Raw genomic sequence first — 23,416 nt, 5'->3', positions numbered from 1 at the left:
GAGGTTTAGGTCTAAGAGAATGTTTTGAACCAAAACACAATGCTTTTTTTAATGTATTTATTATTGTTAATGATCCATTCTGACACTGACTGTAACACCTTACTAAGAGTCTCAGTGAGCTCACTGGCTGTAGGTGCTGATGTGTAGAGTAGAGCAATGATCAGAATACATAGTCATTTTAGCTTCTTCTTGTAGCACCCGTGGCAAATCATTAGTCAAAATAGAGAGTAACGGCCCAAGGCAACTGCCCTGAGGGACGTATCTGATGTTAGAGATGCTTCCCGTAAAGAACATTCTCTGGGTTCTATTGGCTAATTAACTCTCCAACCATGTGATGGCAGGTGATGTAAAGCCAAAGCAAGTGAGTTTCTTCAATAACAGTTTATGATCAATAACATCAAAAGGCTGCACTGAAATCTAACAATATCATCTCATTATCAATTTATTTTAGCCAATCATCAGTCATCTGAGTCAGTGCAGTACATGTTGAGTGACCTTCTCTATATGCATGCTGAAAGTCAGTAGTTAACTTGTTCTCTGAAAAATAGCATTTTATTTGTTCAAACAAAATCAGTTTACGAAGATCAGGCCGCAAGCTGATTGGTCGGCTGTTAGAGCCAGTAAAAAGGGTGCTTTACTATGTTTAGGTAGTGAAATTACTTTAGCTTCCTTCCACAACTGTGGACACACACACCTTTAGGCTTTGGTTAAAGGCATGGCAAATACGGGTGGCTATACAGTCTGCTACCTTTCTGAATAATACATTAGGTATCTGTATTACCATCTAGGTTGTCTATAGTTTACCCTCTAGGTTGTCTATAGTTTACCATCTATGTTGTCTATAGTTTCCCATCTAGGTTGTCTATAGTTTACCATCTAGGTTGTCTATAGTTTACCCTCTAGGTTGTCTATAATTTACCCTCTAGGTTGTCTATAGTTTACCATCTATAGTTTCCCATCTAGGTTGTCTATAGTTTACCATCTATGTTGTCTATAGTTTCCCATCTAGGTTGTTTATAGTTTACCATCTAGGTTGTCTATAGTTTCCCATCTAGGTTGTCTATATCTGGTGGCTATACAGTCTGCTACCATTCTCTATAGTTTCTCATCTAGGTTGTCTATACCTGCTGGTAATACAGTCTGCTACCATTCTCAATAGTTTACCATCTTGGTCGTCTATAATACGGTCTGCTACCATTCTCAATAGTTGACCATCTAGGTTGTCTATACCTGGTGGTAATACAGTCTGCTACCATTCTCAATAGTTTACCATCTAGGTCGTCTATAATACGGTCTGCTACCATTCTCAATAGTTTACCATCTAGGTTGTCTATATCTGAAGGCTTATCATTATTGATGGATAACAGTTTCTCTCCCCTCTCTAACACTATCTTTATAAATTCATTTTTCAATACACAAATATGATGGTTCTCTGTTGCCGTTTCGTGTGTGTGTGTGTGTGTGTGTGTGTGTGTGTGTGTGTGTGTGTGTGTGTGTGTGTGTGTGTGTGTGTGTGTGTGTGTGTGTGTGTGTGTGTGTGTGTGTGTGTGTGTGTGTGTGTGTGAGAGAGAGAGAGAGAGAGAGAGAATGGATGTTGATTGAATATTAGTGTACAGTATATATCTACAGTATGTAGTGGTAGTCAGTCTATATCTAACTGTGGGAAGGGCTTCATCTGCTGTGTGTTAGTGGAGTGGCTGGCTACATCAGGAAGAAATGAGCTTCACTCAACTTCAATGAACGATGGAGAGTCACAAACTTCTATGGGGAGTCACAAACTTCTAAACCAATCAACTGAGCAAGACCTACCGTATCCCAACGTGCAGGACTCAGCTTTGTCGAAGCGGATCAGCTTGGTGGTTTTGGGACATATTTCAATCTCTTTGTGGAGCTGCAGAAAAAGGAGGATACAATCAGTCTCATCAACTGGACATCATGATGTAGTCCTGCCCCGAGACTTCACTCTCACCATCAAGATGTTGGTTTCTCCCGTGGGAGACCAGGGTTCAAATCCTTCCCGTGACACATGTATAGCAGGTCATTTGTACTCCTCAAAAAACTGCTTTGGCCCATTGAGTTTAAGCCCAGGCATTAGCTCAGGGAGCCAACACAATTATTGGGGTGTCAGTGAAGGTTACACATCATGTTAGGTTAGTTCAGCAAACCATCTGTATTAGAGATCTGTATATGAGATCACGTTAGAGATCTGTATTAGAAATCACGTTAGATATCTGTATTAGAGATCACGTTAGATAGCTGTATTAGAGATCTGTATTAGAGATCGGTATTAGAGCTCTCGTTAGAGATCTGTATTAGAGATCTGTATTAGAGATCATGTTATACAGAGCATTCGGAAAGTATTCAGACCCCTTGACCTTTTCCACATGTTGTTACGTTACAGCCTTATTCTAAAATGGATTAAATAGATTTTTCCCCTCATCAATCTACACACAATACCCCATAATGACATCACAATACCCCATAATGACATCACAATACCCCATAATGACATCACAATACCCCATAAACTCCACTTGGAGTTTGCCAAAAGGCACCACTTTACATAGTACAGGACTCATGTACAGTAACATTCGGAAAGTATTCAGACCCCTTGACCTTTTCCACATGTTGTTACGTTACAGCCTTATTCTAAAATGGATTCAATAGATCTCCCCCCCTCATTAATCTACACACAAAACCTCATAATGACAAAGCAAAAAGTGCTTTTCTATTTTTTTTGCACATTTATTAAATAAGAAACTAAAATATAAATTTAACATTAGTATTCAAACCCTTTACTCAGTACTTTGTTGAAGCACCATTGGCAGCGATTACAGCCTCGAGTCTTCTTTGTCTATATAGCTACAAGCTTGGCACACCTGTATTCTTCTCTGCAGATCCTCTCAAGCTCTGTCAGGTTAGATGGGTTGTGTTGCTGAACAGCTATTTTCAGGTCTCTCCAGAGATGTTCGATCGGGTTCAAGTCCGGGCTCTGGCTGGGCCACTCAAGGACATTCAGAGACTTGTCCCGAAGCCACTCCTGCGTTGTCTTGGCTGTGTGCTTAGGGTTGTTGTCCTGTTGGAAGGTGAACCTTCACCCCAGTCTGAGGTGCTGTGCGCTCTGGAGCAGGTTTTCATCAAGTATTTCTCTGTACTTTGCTCCGTTCATCTTTCCTTCGAGTTTCCCAGTCCCTGTCGCTGAAAAACATCCCCACAGCATGATGCTGCCTCCACCATGCTTCACCATAAGGATGGTGTCATGTTCCCTCCAGACGTGATGCTTGGCTTTCAGACCAAAAAATTCACTATTGGTTTCATCAGACCAGAGAATCTGGTTTCTCATGGTCTGAGAGACTTTAGCCAAGCGTTCTGTTACGTGCCTTTTACTGCAAAGTAGCTTCCGTCTGGCCACTCTACTATAAATGACTGATTAGTGGAGTGCTTCAGAGATGGTTGTCTTTCTGGAAGGTTCTCCCATCTCCACAGAGGAACTCTGGAGCTCTGTCAGAGTGACCATCCGGTTCTTGGACACCTCCCTGACCAAGGCCCGACTTCACAGATTGTCTCCTGTCTTGGAGCTCTACGGACAATCCCTACCACCTCACGGCTTGTTTTTTTGCTCTGACATGCACTGTCAACTTATATAAACAGGTGTGTGCCTTTCCAAATCATGTCCAATCAATTGAATTTACTACAGGTGGAAACATCTCAAGGATGGTCAATGGAAACAGGATGCAACTGAGCGAAGGGTTGGAATACGTAATATGTAAATATGTCATATGTAAATACGGAATATGTAAATACGGAATATGTAAATATGTAACATGTAAATATGTAATATGTAAATATGTAAAATTTAAATATGCAATATGTAAATGCGGAATATCTAAATACGTTTATTTCATGCTTTTATTATTTTTATACATTTGTCATTTTAAGTAGTAATTAAGTGTAGATTGATGAAGATTTTTTATTTATTTAATCTATTTCAGAATAAGGCTGTAATGTTACAAAATATGGAGAAAGGGAAGGGGTGTGAATACTTTACAAATGCCCTGTATGTGCTAGAGATCAGATCTGTGTTAGAGATCATAGATGGTTGTTAAATGTCTCAGCGTCTCAACATCACCACAAGCAATCTTACCGATTGCGTTTCAGTGTTTAACAGTCGGAAAGACTGACTGGCAATCGGTAAGATTGCTTGTGGTGATGTTGAGACCTCAAATCCCATATCAAGTATTTTCTAGAACAACTAGACTCTGATGTGGCCATGCTTCACAGCATTCCAGTTTTTAACGACCCTAACCTCACCCCAACCCTACACCCCAAAAACAAAGAGTGTGTGTATTTGCCCAGCAGCTTTCGTTAACGTTACCTTTGACCTTTGACCTCTTAGTGCCCTCAGCAGTGGCACGCATGTGAACACACAGCTGTGTGTATGAATACCCAAACTGAAACAGTAGCCTAGTGTGTTTATGAATACACAGACTGAAACAGTAGCCTAGTGTGTTTAAGTCACCATGGATAAATACTAATGTCACATTACAGAGAGTGTGAGGGAGAGAGAGAGAGAGAGAGATAGCAAGAGATGGAGAGAAAGAGAGAGAGAGAGAGAGAGAGAGAGAGAGAAGGGAGAGAGAGGGGGAGAGAGAGAGGGTAGAGAAAGAGAGAGAGAGATGGGGAGAGAGAGAGAGAGAGAGAAGGGAGAGAGAGATGGAGGAAGATAGAGAGAGATAGGGAGAGATGGAGGAAGAGAGTGAGCGAGAGAGAGAGAGGGAGTAGGGAGAGAGAGAGATGGAGAGAGAGATGGATGGAGCGAGAGAGATGGAGGAAGATAGAGAGAGATAGGGAGAGATGGAGGAAGAGAGTGAGCGAGAGAGAGAGAGATGAGGGAGGGATGGATGGAAAGACAGAGGAAGAGAGAGATGGAAATCATCTGCATTATAGACATTTCCTCAGTGAAAACAATGTACTGAGCAAATATCAAATAGATTTTTACCAAATTTGTACCAACCTTTCGGTTAATGGCCCAACACTCTAACCACTAGGCTACTCTGCCACCTCTACACTCTAACCACTAGGCTACTCTGCCGCCTCTACACTCTAACCACTAGGCTACTCTGCCACCCGAATTGACAAACAAACAAACCAAAACAAAGGCAAAGTCTTCTCATGCTTTGTTGATTTCAAAAAAGCCTTCGACTCAATTTGGCATGAGGGTCTGCTATACAAACTGATGGAAAGTGGTGTTGGGGGTAAAACATACGACATTATAAAATCTATGTACACAAACAACAAGTGTGCGGTTAAAATAGGCACAAAAAAACACACACATTTCTTCCCATAGGGTCCTGGGGTGAGACAGGGATGCAGCTTAAGCCCCACCCTCTTCAACTTATATGTCAACGAATTGGCGAGGGCACTAGAAAAGTCTGCAGCACCCGGCCCCCCCCTGCTAGAATCCGAAGTCAAATGTCTGCTGTTTGCTGATGATCTGGTGCTTCTGTCACCAACCAAGGAGGGCCTACAGCAGCACCTAGATTTTCTTCACAGATTCTGACAAGACCTGGGCCCTGACAGACCTGGACCCTAACAGACCTTGACCCTGACAGACCTGGGCCCTGACAGACCTGGGCCCTGACAGACCTGGGCCCTGACAGACCTGGACCCTAACAGACCTGGACCCTGACAGACCTGGGCCCTGACAGTAAATCTCAGTAAGACCAAAATAATGGTGCTCCAAAATAGGTCCAGTTGCCAGGACTACAAATACAAATTCCATCTTGACATCGTTGCCCTACGGCAGTGGTTACCAAACTTTTTATAGTCCGTATCGCTTCAAACATTCAACCTCCAGCTGCATACCCCGTCTAGCACCAGAGTCAGCACATCATCTCAAATGTTGTTTTTTTGTAAGCTTGCCACACACACAATAGAAGAGTCCCCTAAGCATGCTAGTCCTGGGGCTTTGTTCACAAACACAAACATCCCACAGAGCCCCAGTACAGCAACACAATTAGACGCAACCAAATCATGAGAAAACAAAAAGATAATTACTTCACACATTGGAAAGAATTTACAAAAAACAGAATTAACTAGAAGGCTTTTTGGCCCTAAACAGAGAGTACACAGCAGCAGAATACCTGACCACTGTGACTGACCCAAAAATGAAGGAAAGCTTTGACTATGTACAGACTCATTGAGCATAGCCTTGCTATTGAGAAAGGCCGCCGTAGGCAGACCTGGCTTTCAAGAGAAGACAGGCTATGTGCACACCGCCCACAAAATAAGGTGGAAACTCAGCTGCACTTCCTAACCTCCTGCCATATATATGTCCATATTAGAGACACCTAATATTGAAGTCGGAAGTTTACATACACTTAAATGCATTTAAACTCAGTTTTTCACAATTCCTGACATTTAATCCTCATAAAAATTCCCTGTCTTAGGTCAGTTAGGATCACCACTTTATTTTACAAATGTGAAATGTCAGAATAATAGTAGAGAGAATTATTTATTTCAGCTTTTATTTATTTCATCACATTCCCATTGGGCCAGAAGGTTACATACACTCAATTAGTATTTGTTAGCATGACCTTTAAATTGTTTAACTTGGGTCAAACGTTTCGGGTAGCCTTCCACAAGCTTCCCGCAATAAGTTGGGTGAATTTTGGCCCATTCCTCCTGACAGAGCTGGTGTAACTGAGTTAAGTTTGTGGACCTCCTTGCTGGCACACGCTTTTTCAGTTCTGCCCACACATTTTCTATGGGATTGAGGTCAGGGCTTTGTGATGGCCACTCCAATACCTTGACTTTGCTGTTCTTAAGCCATTTTGCAACAACTTTGGAAGAATGCTTGGGATCATTGACCATTTGGAAGACCCATTTGCGACCAAGCTTTAACTTCCTGACTGTCTTGAGATGTTGCTTCAATATATCCACGTAATTTTCCTCCTCATGATGCCATCTATTTTGTGAAGTGCATCAGTCCCTCCTGCATTAAAGCACCCCCACAACATGATGCTGCCACCCCCATGCTTCACGGTTGGGCTGGTATTCTTTGGCTTGCAAGCCTCCATCTTTTTCCTCCAAACATAATGATGGTCATTATGGCCAAACAGCTCTATTTTTGTTTCATCAGACCAGAGGACATTTCTCCAAAATGCACGATCTTTGTCCCCATGTGAAGTTGCAGACTGTAGTCTGGATTTTTAATGGCGGTTTTGGAGCAGTGGCTTCTTCCTTGCTAAGCGGCCATTCAGGTTATGTCGCTATAGGACTGTGAATATAGATACATTTGTACCTGTTCCCGCCAGCATCTTCACAATGTCCTTTGCTGTTGTTCTGGGATTGATTTGCACTTTTCACACCAAAGTACGTTCATCTCTAGGAGACAGAACGCGGCTCCTTCCTGAGTGGTATGACGGCTGCGGGGTCCCATGGTACTATTGTTTGTATAAATGAACGTGGTACGTGTTTGGAAATTGCTCCCAAGGATGAACCAGACTTGTGAAGGTATCCAATTTTTGACAGATTTATTTTGAAGCTCCCATGACGTCAAGCGAAGAGGCACTGAATTTGAAGGTAGGCCTTGAAATACATCCACAGGTACACCTCCAATTGACTCAAATTATGTCAATTAGCCTATCAGAAGCTTCTAAAGCCATGACATCATTTTATGGAATTTTATTTGCCAAGCTGTTTAAAGGCACAGTCAACTTAGCGTATGTAAAATTTTAAATATAAAATATATTTTGATGTGTTTAACACTTTTTTGGTTACTACATGATTCCATATGTGTTACTTCATAGTTTTGATGTCTTCACTATTATTCTACAATGTAGAAAATAGTAAAAACAAAGAAAAATACGATTTATTTTTACAAATTTGTAACCCGTTTTTGTTGTAGACACAAATCTATCTTCCACAGGTTACCTTCAGACAAGTCCTATGACACTTGTGGGGGTCGTAGAGTCTCCCCTTTCCATTGAGGGGTCACCTCACACTTGTAGGGGTCGTAGAGTCTCCCCTTAACATTGAGGGGTCACCTCACACTTGTAGGGGTCGTAGAGTCTCCCCTTTCCATTGAGGGGTCACCTCACACTTGTAGGGGTCGTAGAGTCTCCCCTTAACATTGAGGGGTCACCTCAGACTTGTAGGGGTCGTAGAGTCTCCCCTTAACATTGAGGGGTCACCTCACACTTGTAGGGGTCGTAGAGTCTCCCCTTTCCATTGAGGGGTCATAATAGTTTTGCAGGACAAACCGTTCGAACGCTACAGACGTTTTCTTAAAAAGACAGACTTTTGGGATGTGTCATGGTCTGATAAACCCTGCTCACCACAGAGGTGTCATGGTCTGATAAACCCTGCTCACCACAGACGTGTCATGGTCTGATAAACCCTGCTCACCACAGAGGTGTCATGGTCTGATAAACCCTGCTCACCACAGAGGTGTCATGGTCTGATAAACCCTGCTCACCACAGACGTGTCATGGTCTGATAAACCCTGCTCACCACAGAGGTGTCATGGTCTGATAAACCCTGCTCACCACAGAGGTGTCATGGTCTGATAAACCCTGCTCACCACAGATGTGTCATGGTCTGATAAACCCTGCTCACCACAGAGGTGTCATGGTCTGATAAACCCTGCTCACCACAGAGGTGTCATGGTCTGATAAACCCTGCTCACCACAGAGGTGTCATGGTCTGATAAACCCTGCTCACCACAGACGTGTCATGGTCTGATAAACCCTGCTCACCACAGAGGTGTCATGGTCTGATAAACCCTGCTCACCACAGAGGTGTCATGGTCTGATAAACCCTGCTCACCACAGAGGTGTCATGGTCTGATAAACCCTGCTCACCACAGACGTATCATGGTCTGATAAACCCTGCTCACCCCAGACGTGTCATGGTCTGATAAACCCTGCTCACCACAGACGTGTCATGGTCTGATAAACCTGCTCACCACAGAGGTGTCATGGTCTGATAAACCCTGCTCACCACAGAGGTGTCATGGTCTGATAAACCCTGCTCACCACAGAGGTGTCATGGTCTGATAAACCCTGCTCACCACAGAGGTGTCATGGTCTGATAAACCCTGCTCACCACAGAGGTGTCATGGTCTGATAAACCCTGCTCACCACAGAGGTGTCATGGTCTGATAAACCCTGCTCACCACAGAGGTGTCATGGTCTGATAAACCCTGCTCACCACAGATGTGTCATGGTCTGATAAACCCTGCTCACCACAGATGTGTCATGGTCTGATAAACCCTGCTCACCACAGACATGTCATGGTCTGATAAACCCTGCTCACCACAGAGGTGTCATGGTCTGATAAACCCTGCTCACCACAGATGTATCATGGTCTGATAAACCCTGCTCACCACAGATGTATCATGGTCTGATAAACCCTGCTCACCCCAGAGGTGTCATGGTCTGATAAACCCTGCTCACCACAGATGTATCATGGTCTGATAAACCCTGCTCACCACAGATGTATCATGGTCTGATAAACCCTGCTCACCCCAGAGGTGTCATGGTCTGATAAACCTGCTCACCACAGAGGTGTCATGGTCTGATAAACCCTGCTCACCACAGAGGTGTCATGGTCTGATAAACCCTGCTCACCACAGAGGTGTCATGGTCTGATAAACCCTGCTCACCACAGAGCTGTCATGGTCTGATAAACCCTGCTCACCACAGAGGTGTCATGGTCTGATAAACCCTGCTCACCACAGAGGTGTCATGGTCTGATAAACCCTGCTCACCACAGAGGTGTCATGGTCTGATAAACCCTGCTCACCACAGACGTGTCATGGTCTGATAAACCCAACCCTTATTTTAATTATGTTATTTAGATTCGAGGGGGGTAAAAAATAACTATACTTATCAGTGAAGTGATTCAGGAGGAACATTGAAACTGAATAATACCAACATTAGTCAACTATAATGAAAACCATGAAATTGCTGAAATGAGTAAATCAAATCATTAATGAGAGAATAGCTAGATTAACTGATAATACAAATAGCAGTGAGAATAAATAACACCAAGTGAGAGGGCACTATTTTGCAAAAGAGACAACAAAAATGTAACACCAACTTTTCACGTGTGGAAAAACAAATTTGCATTTTCAAATGTGAAAAAACTGCATGTGGTTTTTCCATAAGATTGTACTATGTTGAATAGGTTTATTTATGAAAAATAACAGCACAGTGAATTAGGTTTTGGGTGTGTCTGTTTGTGTGTCCTATTTAACCAACATGACATATTCCTTCTATTCTCCCTCACCAGATCAGAGATGTCTTCTTCCATTTTGGGAACATATAGCAGCAGCTGATCCTCTACACACACCTTCAGACGCAGGTAGAAGTTAGACGGGTCCAGTTTATGGGCCTAGGGATGGAGAGGTAGAAGTTAAACGGGTCGAGAGAGCGAGAGTGAGTGAGAGAGAGTGAGAGTGAGAGAGTGAGAGAGAGAGAGAGAGAGAGGGGAGAGAGAGAGAGAGAGAGAGAGAGAGAGAGCGAGAGAGAGAGAGAGAGAGTGCGAGAGAGAGAGCGAGAGAGAGAGCGAGAGAGAGAGAGAGAGAAAGAGAGAGAGAGACAGAGAGAGAGAGAGCGTGAGAGAGAGAGAGAGCGAGAGAGAGAGAGAGAGAGAGAGAGAGAGAGAGAGAGAGAAACAGAGACAGAGAGAGAGAGAGAGAAAAACAGAGGCAGAGAGAAACAGAGACAGAGAGAGAGAGAGAGAGAGAGAGAGAGAGAGAGAGAGAGAGAGAGAGAGAGAAACAGAGACAGAGAGAGAGAAAAACAGAGACAGAGAGAAACAGAGACAGAGAGAGAGAGAGAGAGAGAGAGAGAGAGAGAGAGAGAGACAGAGAGAGAGAGCGAGAGAGAGAGAGAGAGAGAAAGACATTAATTTGCAAAGACATGAACCCCAGAGCCAATTCATGTTAATATTGAAGCTGCTGAGATTGAAACCCTGGCTACGATTGAAGTTATGAGAGCTTGGTTCCAGATGTCACGGTTGAAAAGAGGGACAGAAGGTTTTCACACACGTTTCTGTCTCCACATGTGTTGTTGTGTTACAAACAATATACACAAAATAATCAGTAATGTGAAAAAGTGGAAAAAAAATGTTACCTTTGTAAAATATAAATAACAACAGAAGTATTCAGACTTTTACCACATTTAGTTAGTTAAAAAAGTTAAATATTAGCTAACTTATTTAAATACAAATTAAAAACAGAAATACCTAAGTAAGTATACAGACCCTTTGTTATGAGACTCGAAATTGAGCTCAGGTTCATTGTGTTAAAATTGAGATGTTTCTACAACTTGATTGGAGTCCACCTGTGGTAAATTAAATAGACTGGACATGATTTGGAAAAGCACGCACCTGTCTATATAAGGTCACACAGTTGACAGTGCATGTTATTGCAAAAAACAAGCCATGAGGTCGAAGGAATTATTCGTAGAGTTCCGAGACACAATTGTGTCAAGGCACAGATCTGGGGAAGGGTACCAAAACATTTCTGCAGAAAGTACCCAAGGACAAAGTGGACTCCATCATTCTGAAATGGATGAAGTTTGGCACCATCAAGACTCTTCCTAGAACTGGCCGCCTGGCCAAACTGAGCAATCTGGGGAGAAGGGCCTTGGTCAGGGAGGTGACCAAGAACCTGATGGTCGCTGACAGAAGTCCAGAGTATCATCTGTGGAGATGGGAGAACCTTCCAGAAGGACAACTATCTCTGCAGCACTCTACCAATCAGGCCTTTATGGTAGAGTGGCCAGATGGAACCCACACCTCAGTAAAAGGCACATGACAGCCCGCTTGGAGTTTGCCAAAAGGAACCTAAAGACTCTCAGACCATGAGAAACAAGATTATCTGGTCTGATGAAACCAAGACTGAACTCTTTGGCCTGAATGCCAAGCATCACGTCTGGTGGAAACATGGCACAATCCCTACGGTGAAGCATGGTTGTGGCAGCATCATGCTGTGGGGATGTTTTTCAGTGGTAGGGACTGGGAAACTTGTCAGGATTGAGGGAAAGATGAATGGAGCAAAGTACAGAGAGATCCTTGATGAGAACCTGCTCCAGAGCACTCAGGACCTCAGACTGGGGTGAAGGTTCACCCCAGACAACGACCCTAAGCAATCAGCCAAGACAATGCAGGAGTGGCTTCAGGACAAGTCTCTGAATGTCCTTGAAGGCCAAGTCAGTGTGCATTGTGCCCGGCCCACCACAAGGAGTCGCTAGAGCGAGATGGGACAAGGACATCCCGGCCGACCAAACCCTCCCCTAACCTGGATGACGCCGGGCCAATTGTGCGCTGCCTCATGGGTCTCCCGGTCGCGGCCCGCTGCAACACAGCCTGGGATCGAACCCGGGTCTGTAGTGACACACTGCGATACAGTGCCTTAGACCGTTGCGCCACTTGGGAGGCCACACCCATCATTATTATATTTCCCAGCATGCTCTACTGCAGGTAGATTTTTTAGGATTGTTTTTAATATCTGTGTTTTTTTAGTCTATATTGATTGATTTGATTGATTGATTATAGTTATGCTTCAAAGAAAACAATACAGAGTCTTGTATTAAAACCCCTGTTGTTCTGGATGACTGTGTAATCTCGCTCTCAGAGCATGCGCACACCAGCTGGCAAGTGTCGTCACAGATATTTTCAATCTCTCCTTGTCCCAGTCTATAATCCCAGTCTATAATCTGTCAGAGGAAGGCCTTAAAAATTGTCAGAACTTCAGCCACCCAAGCCAGTTCACTACTGTCCGGCAAACGACACCAGAACATAGGCTCTTGGACCAACAGGCTTCGAGACACCTTCTACCCACAAGGCAAACAGCTGATAAATAGCCATCAGATTGAAAAATAAGACTGAATAGGTGATTAAATGGTTACATAGACTACATGAGTTGACCATATTTTGCACTTACTATACACACCATATACACACTATATACACACTAAATACACACCATATACACACTATATACACACTAGACTACATAAACACTATATACACACTAGATACACACCATATACACACTAGATACACACCATATACACACCATATACACACTATATACACACCATATACACACCATATACACACTATATACACACCATATACACACCATATACACACTATATACACACTAGACTACATAAACACTATATACACACCATATACACACTATATACACACCATATACACACTATATACACACCATATACACACTATATACACACTAGACTACATAAACACTATATACACACTATATACACTATATACACACTATATACACACCATATACACACTATATACACACTATATACACCATATACACACCATATACACACTATATGCACACTAGACTATATACACACTATATACACACTATATGCACACTAAACTATATACACACTAGATACACACCATGTACTCACCATATACACACTACATACACACCATATACACACCATATACACACTATATACACACCATATACACACTATATACACACTAGACTACATAAACACTATATACACACCATATACACACCATATACACACTATATACACACTATATACACAACATATACACACCATATACACACCATATACACACTATATACACACCATATACACACCATATACATACTATATACACACTAGACTACATCAACACTATATACACACTATATACACACCATATACACACTATATGCACACTATATACACACTATATACACACTATATACACACCATATACACACTATATACAAACTATATACACCATATACACACTATGTACACACTAGACTATATACACACTATATACACACTAGACGATATACACACTAGACTATATACACACTATATACACACTAGACTATATACACACTAGACTATATACACACTATATACACACCATATACACACTAGACTATATACACACTAGACTATATACACACTATATACACACTAGACTATATACACACTATATACACACCATATACACACTAGACTATATCCACACTAGACTATATACACACTAGACTATATACAGACTATATACACACCATATACACACTAGACTATATACACACTAGACTATATACACACTAGCCCATATACACACTATATACACACTAGACTATATACACACCATATACACACTAGACTATATACACACTAGACTATATACACACTAGACCATATACACACTATAACACACTATATACACACTATATACACACTATATACACACTAGACTATATACACACTAGACTATATACACACTATATACACACCATATACACACTAGACTATATACACACTATATTCACACCATATACACACTATATACACACTAGACTCTATACACACTATATACACACCATATACACACTAGACTATATACACACTATATACACACCATATACACACTATATACACACTAGACTATATACACACCATATACACACTAGACTATATACACACCATATACATACTATATACACACTAGACTATATACACACTATATACATACTATATACACACTAGACTATATACACACTATATACATACTATATACACACTAGACTATATACACACTAGACTATATACACACTAGACCATATACACACTATATACACACTATAAACACACTATATACACACTATACTATATACACACTATATACATACTATATACACACTAGACTATATACACACTATATACACACCATATACACACTAGACTATGTACACACTATATACACACTAGACTATATACACACTATATTCACACCATATACACACTATATACACACTAGACTATATAGACACCATATACACACTAGACTATATACACACTATATACACACCATATACACACTATATACACACTAGACTATATACACACCATATACACACTAGACTATATACACACTATATACATACTATATACACACTAGACTATATACACACTATATACATACTATACACACACTAGACTATATACACAATAGACTATACCCACACTATATACACACCATATACACACTCTAGATTAACACTAGAATAGAAGTAACAGTCAAGTCTAATGCAGTATTAATTTGACACCACAGAGTGTTTCATTACCACTCATCATAATGTAACACTATAATCAGAGTAGTTTTTACACTCTGTAGAGTGGGACCATGTGTACTCTGAGATAGTGTTAAAATTAACTCTTTAAATGTTGATTTAACACTGAAAACTTGTACTGTGTACAAGCTAGTTGTTAGGTGTAGTGTGTAACATGTATAATCTATGTAATCTAAGTAGCCCACCTTGCAGACAGCGTCCAGCGTATCTTCTGCAGTCTCCCCTGGTTGAATGACGACAAGCACAGGCTGGTCGTTAGGTAGACACACCCAGGATGGGGCCAGGTAGTCAGGAACCCAAATCTCACTGTCCACGTTGTCCTGGGGAATCATTTTCAATGAACACTCCTCCATCTGGATATGGACATATAGGTTTAAAGGAGAAAGGGAATTACAATGATAACAAACTAAATAAATACTATTGTCTGAAATACACCATACTATTACCTGAAATACTCTATACTATTACCTGAAATACTCTAAACTATTACCTGAAATACTTCATACTATTACCTGAAATACTCCATACTATTACCTGAAATAATCCATACTATTACCTGAAATACTCCACACTATTACCTGAAATACTCCATACTATTACCTGAAATACTCTATACTATTACCTGAAATACTCCATACTATTACCTGAAATACTCCATACTATTACCTGAAATACTCTAAACTATTACCTGAAATACTCCATACTATTACCTGAAATACTCCATACTATTACCTGAAATACTCCATACTATTACCTGAAATACTCCATACTGTCTAATACACAGCTAATTAATACTAAGTAAAGTATTTTTACTTAAGTATTTTACACCACTGCCTGTCACTAAGACAACCATCCTGCCTGTCACTAAGACTACCATCCTGCCTGTCACTAAGCCTACCATCCTGCCTGTCACTAAGACTACCATCCTGCCTGTCACTAAGACAACCATCCTGCCTGTCACTAAGACAACCATCCTGCCTGTCACTAAGACAACCATCCTGCCTGTCACTAAGACTACCATCCTGCCTGTCACTAAGACAACCATCCTGCCTGTCACTAAGACAACCATCCTGCCTGTCACTAAGACAACCATCCTGCCTGTCACTAAGACTACCATCCTGCCTGTCACTAAGACTACCATCCTGCCTGTCACTAAGACAACCATCCTGCCTGTCACTAAGACTACCATCCTGCCTGTCACTAAGACTACCATCCTGCCTGTCACTAAGACTACCATCCTGCCTGTCACTAAGACAACCATCCTGCCTGTCACTAAGACTACCATCCTGCCTGTCACTAAGACAACCATCCTGCCTGTCACTAAGACTACCATCCTGCCTGTCACTAAGACTACCATCCTGCCTGTCACTAAGACTACCATCCTGCATGTCACTAAGACAACAATCCTGCCTGTCACTAAGACTATCATCCTGCCTGTCACTAAGACAACCATCCTGCATGTCACTAAGACTATCATCCTGCCTGTCACTAAGACAACCATCCTGCATGTCACTAAGACTACCATCCTGCCTGTCACTAAGACAACCATCCTGCCTGTCACTAAGACTACCATCCTGCCTGTCACTAAGACAACCATCCTGCCTGTCACTAAGACTACCATCCTGCCTGTCACTAAGACTACCATCCTGCCTGTCACTAAGACTACCATCCTGCCTGTCACTAAGACTACCATCCTGCCTGTCACTAAGACAACAATCCTGCCTGTCACTAAGACTACCATCCTGCCTGTCACCAAGACAACCATCCTGCCTGTCACTAAGACAACCATCCTGCCTGTCACTAAGACAACCATCCTGCATGTCACTAAGACTACCATCCTGCCTGTCACTAAGACAACCATCCTGCCTGTCACTAAGACAACCATCCTGCCTGTCACTAAGACAACAATCCTGCCTGTCACTAAGACAACCATCCTGCCTGTAACTAAGACAACCATCCTGCCTGTCACTAAGACAACCATCCTGCCTGTCACTAAGACAACCATCCTGCATGTCACTAAGACTACCATCCTGCCTGTCACTAAGACAACCATCCTGCCTGTCACTAAGACAACCATCCTGCCTGTCACTAAGACAACCATCCTGCCTGTCACTAAGACAACCATCCTGCCTGTCACTAAGACAACAATCCTGCCTGTCACTAAGACTATCATCCTGCCTGTCACTAAGACAACCATCCTGCATGTCACTAAGACTACCATCCTGCCTGTCACTAAGACAACCATCCTGCCTGTCACTAAGACTATCATCCTGCCTGTAACTAAGACAACCATCCTGCCTGTCACTAAGACAACCATCCTGGATGTCACTAAGACAACCATCCTGCCAGACTCCCATCCTGCCTGTCACTAAGACAACCATCCTGCCTGTCACTAAGACTACCATCCTGCCTGTCACTAAGACAACCATCCTGCCTGTCACTAAGACAACCCTCCTGGTTGTCACTAAGACTACAATCCTGGTTGTCACTAAGACTACCATCCTGCCAGACTACCATCCTGCCTGTCACTAAGACTGCCATTCTGCCTGTCACTAAGACAACCATCCTGCCTGTCACTAAGACTACCATCCTGCCTGTCACTAAGACAACCATCCTGCCTGTCACTAAGACAACCATCCTGCCAGACTACCATTATGGTTGTCACTAAGACTACCATCCTGGTTGTCACTAAGACTACCATCCTGGTTGTCACTAAGACTACCATTCTGCCAGACTGCCATCCTGCCTGTCACTAAGACTACCATCCTGCCTGTCACTAAGACTACCATCCTGCCTGTCACTAAGACTACCATCCTGCCTGTCACTAAGACTACCATCCTGCCTATCACTAAGACTGCCATCCTGCCTGACTCTCTGAATGTCCTTGACTTGAACCCGATTGAACCAGACTGATTGACCAGACTTGAACCCGATTGAACATCACTGGGGAGAGCTGAAAGTAGCAGTACTGTGACGCTTCCCATCCAACCTGACAGAGCTTGAGAGGATCAGCAGAGAAGAATGGGAGAAACTCCCCAAATACAGATGTGCCAAGCTTGTAGAGTCATACCCAAGAAGACTCCAGTCTGTAATCGCTGCCTAAGGTGCTTCAACAAAGCACTGAGTAAAGGGTCTGAATACTTATGTACGTAAATGTAAAAAAAACTGTTTTCTGCTTTGTCATTATGGGGTATTGTGTGTAGAATAAGGCTGTAACAAAATTAGGACAAAGTAAAGTGGTCTGAATACATTCCGAAGGCTCTCCCTCTCTCTCTGTGTGTCTCTCTCTGTCTCTGTCTCTCTGTGTGTCTCTCTGTGTGTCTCTCTGTGTGTCTGTCTCTGTGTCTCTCTCTCTGTCTCTCTGTGTGTCTCTCTCTGTCTCTGTCTCTCTCTCTGTCTCTCTCTCTCTCTCTCTCTGTCTCTCTCTCCTTCTTACTTCCCTCCTATCTCTTTGTTCCTCCATCCCTCCATCCCCCATCTATCTAATTCCCATCCCGTCTGTCTCTCCTTTCCATCTATCCATCATCCCATCCCTCGGTACCATCTCCATCTGTCCGCTGGTAGTGTGTCAGTCTACCTCGGTGGTCCTCTGTTTAACTGTGTGTGTGTGTGAAAGAAGGAGAGATAGGGGAGCCCACACTCACGTAGACACGGGGTATCTCACAGACACAGAGAGAGACAGAGAGAGAGACAGAGATAGGCAGAGAGAGGGAGAGAGAGAGAAACAGAGAGAGAAGGTGGGGGAGGGAGAGAAACACAGAGAGAGAGAGAGAGAGAGTACAGACTCAGTGAGCATAGCCTTGCTATTGAGAAAGGCCACCGTAGGCAGACATGGCTCTCAAGAGAAGACAGGCTATGTGCTCACTGCCCACAAAATGAGGTGGAAACTGAGCTGCACTTCCTAACCTCCTGCCCAATGTATGACCATATTAGAGAGACATATTTCCCTCAGATTACACAGATCCACAAAGAATTTGAAAACAAATCCAATTTTGATAAACACCCATATCTACTGGGTGAAATACCACAGTGTGACATCACAGCAGCAAGATTTGTGACCTGTTGCCACGAGAAAAGGGCAACCAGTGAAGAACAAACACCATTGTAAATACAACCCATATATATTTATGCTTATTTATTTTATCTTGTGTCCTTTAACCATTTGTACATTGTTAAAACACTGTATATATATATATAATATGACATGTGTAATGTCTTTATTGTTTTGAAACTTCTGTATGTGTAATGTTTACTGTTCATTTTTATTGTTTATTTCACTTTATATATTCACTTTATATATTATCTACCTCACTTGCTTTGGCAATGTTAACACATGTTTCCCATGCCAATAAAGCCCTTGAATTGAATTGAATTGAGAGAGAGAGAGAGAGAGAGAAAGGGAGGGAGAGAGAGAGGGAGAGAGAGAGAGAGTGGGGGAGAGAGAGTGGGGGAGGGAGAGAGGCAGAGAGACACAGAGACAGGGAGAGATAAGGTAGGGGAGGGAGAGAGACAGAGAGAGAGAGAGAGACAGAGAGAGAGAGAGACACAGAGACAGAGAGAGAGAGAGACAGAGACAGACACAGAGAGAGAGAGAGAGACAGAGACAGAGAGACAGAGAGAGAGGTCTAACACCAGACAGACAGACAGACAGAGTGAACTCCCCCTACTCCCTGAATCCCCAGTCCTCCCCTGTACCATCTGGCTCCCCTCCTGGTCCTAGCCCACCAAGGAGGACTGTTCCCATCTTCCCAGCTCTCACACACACTAGTGGGGGGTGGAGAGAAGGCCAGCTGCATGGTATTGTAACATACACATCCCACTCCCCTAACCTAACTCTGGAGAGAGTCTCGACCCCCCGCATTCCCTCTGCCAGAACACACAGTATGGCACGTGGTGTGTGTGGAGAGAACTCTAAACCCCCACAATCCCAGTGGGGGTTTTCATAATGTGTGTGTGAGTGCGTTTCCATCTGAAGACAGGTGACAGTGAAAGCAGGCTCTTCCCTTGTTCATGAAATATGGAGCTGACTGTGCCGTCTTCGAGTCCCTCCCTAGTTCTCTCTAGACGATTCCCTCGTTCTCTCACAACAACTCTCTCTCCGTCACTGGGTTCTCTCTAGTTGTGTCGTCAGACGATCCCTCTTTCTCTCACAACAACTCTCTCTCTGTCACTGGGTTCTCTCTAGTTGTGTTGTCAGACGATCCCTCTCTCTCTCACAACAACTCTCTCTCTGTCACTGGGTTCTCTCTAGTTGTGTCGTCAGACGATCCCTCTTTCTCTCACAACAACTCTCTCTCTGTCACTGGGTTCTCTCTAGTTGTGTTGTCAGACAATCCCTCTTTCTCTCACAACAACTCTCTCTTTGTCACTGGGTTCTCTCTAGTTGTGTCGTCAGACGATTCCTCTTTCTCTCATAACAACTCTCTCTCTGTCACTGGGTTCTCTCTAGCTGTGTCGTCAGACAATCTCTCTTTCTCTCACAACTCTCTCTCTGTCACTGGGTTCTCTCTAGTTGTGTGGTCAGACAATCTCTCGTTCTCTCACAACTCTCTCTCTGTCACTGGGTTCTCTCTAGTTGTGTCGTCAGACAATCTCTCGTTCTCTCACAACTCTCTCTCTCTGTCACTGGGTTCTCTCTAGTTGTGTCGTCAGACAATCTCTCGTTCTCTCACAACTCTCTCTGTCACTGGGTTCTCTCTAATTGTATCGTCAGACGATCCCTCGTTTTCTCACAACAACTCTCTCTCTGTCTCTGGGTTCTCTCTAGTTGTGTCGTCAGACGATCCCTCGTTCTCTCACAACAACTCTCTCTCTGTCACTGGGTTCTCTCTAGCTGTGTCATCAGACAATCTCTCTTTCTCTCACAACTCTCTCTCTGTCACTGGGTTCTCTCTAGTTGTGTGGTCAGACAATCTCTCGTTCTCTCTCAAATCTCTCTCTGTCACTGGGTTCTCTCTAGTTGTGTCGTCAGACAATCTCTCGTTCTCTCACAACTCTCTCTCTCTGTCACTGGGTTCTCTCTAGTTGTGTCGTCAGACAATCTCTCGTTCTCTCACAACTCTCTCTGTCACTGGGTTCTCTCTAATTGTATCGTCAGACGATCCCTCGTTTTCTCACAACAACTCTCTCTCTGTCTCTGGGTTCTCTCTAGTTGTGTCGTCAGACGATCCCTCGTTCTCTCACAACTCTCTCTCTGTCAATGGGTTCTCTCTAGCTGTGTCGTCAGACGATCCCTCGTTCTCTCACAACTCTCTCTCTGTCACTGGGTTCTCTCTAATTGTGTCGTCAGACGATCCCTCGTTCTCTCACAACTCTCTCTCTGTCACTGGGTTCTCTCTAGTTGTGTCGTCAGACAATCTCTCTTTCTCTCACAACTCTCTCTCAATTCAATTCATTTCAAGGGGCTTTATTGGCATGGGAAACATGTGTTAACATTGCCAAAGCAAGTGAGGTAGATAATATATAAAGTGAAATAAACAATAAAAATTAACCACGTCACCTTTAGAGGGAAAAATATGCTTTTGACTCTTACCGATTTCTCACTGGCCGTATCTTCAAACATTCTCTCCGTTGGTTTGATCACTGGTTCCCCCCCAGCAACAAACACCTGCAAACACACACACACACACACACACACACACACAAACAGACACACACACACACACACGTTGACTAAAGTAGAAACCCAGCTGGTCAAAGTGACCTTTTCCAAAACATACACGTTGTTGTTTTCTTCATTATTTGTGATATCCAGGAAGTAAGGGTTAGGGGGTTAAAAGGTCAGGAGTCAGGGGTTAAAATTCAACACGGTGACGAACCTGGTTGATGCTGGGTCGGCCTTTAACTTTCTTCTTAGATGTGGTGTCCAGCCCCCAGAGGGAAGAGAAGCGACTCCGACGTTTACTAGAGGGGCGGGGCATAGCCTGGGACCGCTTCCTCACCGCGCTCTCTGTTCGCACCGCCACCTGAGGGGACAGATCAATATATTGATTGATTAGTTGATTAGAAGAGTGACTATCAGTTTATTGTTTATTGGGGCAGCAGGGTAGCCTAGTGGTTAGAGCATTGGATTCGAAACCGAAAGGTTGCAAGTTCAAATCCCTGAGCTGACAAGGTACAGGAACAGTCAATTGGCTGTTTAGGGGAAGAATGTATACATATTTGTATATGGCATTCTTCCCCTAAACAGCCAATTGACTGTTCCTAGGCCGTCATAGAAAATAAGAATTTGTTCTTAACTGACTTGCCTAGTTAAATAAACATTTGTTATTGATTGGTTGATATCTGTGTTACACCATATTCAGATCAATAGATTCTAGACTGGCCTGAGTAGACATGGCGCCTTAATGGCAGCATAGTGTAATCGCCCCTGTAAATAATATATTAGTCATATTTAGTTGTTTTTTTAACAAGTTTTTTTTAAATTAACAATTAATATAATTACAATAGTGGTCTTAAACCACCATGGTGTTTCCAGACTTTCAAGTCAGTTGGTTGGTTTGGCTATCTAGCTAACTAACATTAGCTAGTTGGTTTGGCTATCTAGCTAGCTGTCATTAGCTAGTTGGTTTGGCTAGCTAACTAACATTAGCTAGTTGGTTTGGCTATCTAGCTAGCTGTCATTAGCTAGTTGGTTTGGCTAGCTAGCTAACTAACATTAGCTAGTTGGTTTGGCTAGCTAGCTAACATTAGCTAGTTGGTTTGGCTAGCTAGCTAACTAACAATAGCTAGTTGGTTTGGCTATCTAGCTAGCTATCATTAGCTAGTTGGTTTGGCTAGCTAGCTAACTAACATTAGCTAGTTGGTTTGGCTAGCTAGCTAGCTAACATTAGCTAGTTGGTTATGCTAGCTAGCTAGCTAACATTAGCTAGTTGGTTTGGCTAGCTAGCTAGCTAACATTAGCTAGTTGGTTTGGCTAGCTAGCTAGCTAACATTAGCTAGTTGGCTGACTAGCTAGCTGTTTTAATTTGAATGCTGAAGGTTGAGGAGAATCCTGAAAAAAGAGGACAGCAGAACTGGTGTAATGATATGGCAAAGGCTCATTGTTTGAAAGACAAAACGTGCAGTGAGCTTTTCTTGTGCACAGAGACTGTCCGGGACATCACCCAGGTGGGTTTCTGCGTGCTTGGTCGAAGAGTAGCTTGTCAGCTACATGCGGTGGCTCTGCTCCGAGGTGCACTACCTGTTAATCGGTTCTGGACCATGGATTTCAAGACCGGACCTGTCTGACTCTGACCAAGGCTC

The 23,416-nt window shown here is 42.9% G+C and overlaps 1 protein-coding gene across 1 annotated transcript in view; it reads right to left on the bottom strand.

The window, feature by feature from the left end:
• Positions 1-22,137, bottom strand: part of LOC109883930 (T-lymphoma invasion and metastasis-inducing protein 1) — a gene marked incomplete at its 5' end in the record, with an annotated part of 85,425 nt that extends 63,288 nt beyond the window's left edge. The window contains 5 exon segments of the mRNA XM_031808830.1: positions 1,810-1,891; positions 10,294-10,398; positions 15,358-15,525; positions 21,705-21,779; positions 21,991-22,137. Coding sequence (XP_031664690.1) covers positions 1,810-1,891; positions 10,294-10,398; positions 15,358-15,525; positions 21,705-21,779; positions 21,991-22,137 — 577 coding nt within the window.
• Between the last annotated feature and the right edge of the window lie 1,279 nt (positions 22,138-23,416).

Source organism: Oncorhynchus kisutch, linkage group LG29 (genome assembly GCF_002021735.2).
Source record: "Oncorhynchus kisutch isolate 150728-3 linkage group LG29, Okis_V2, whole genome shotgun sequence".
NCBI lineage: Eukaryota > Metazoa > Chordata > Actinopteri > Salmoniformes > Salmonidae > Oncorhynchus > Oncorhynchus kisutch.
The sequence above is the reverse complement of the archived record's forward strand: the minus strand, read 5'-3'. Positions and strand labels throughout refer to the sequence as shown.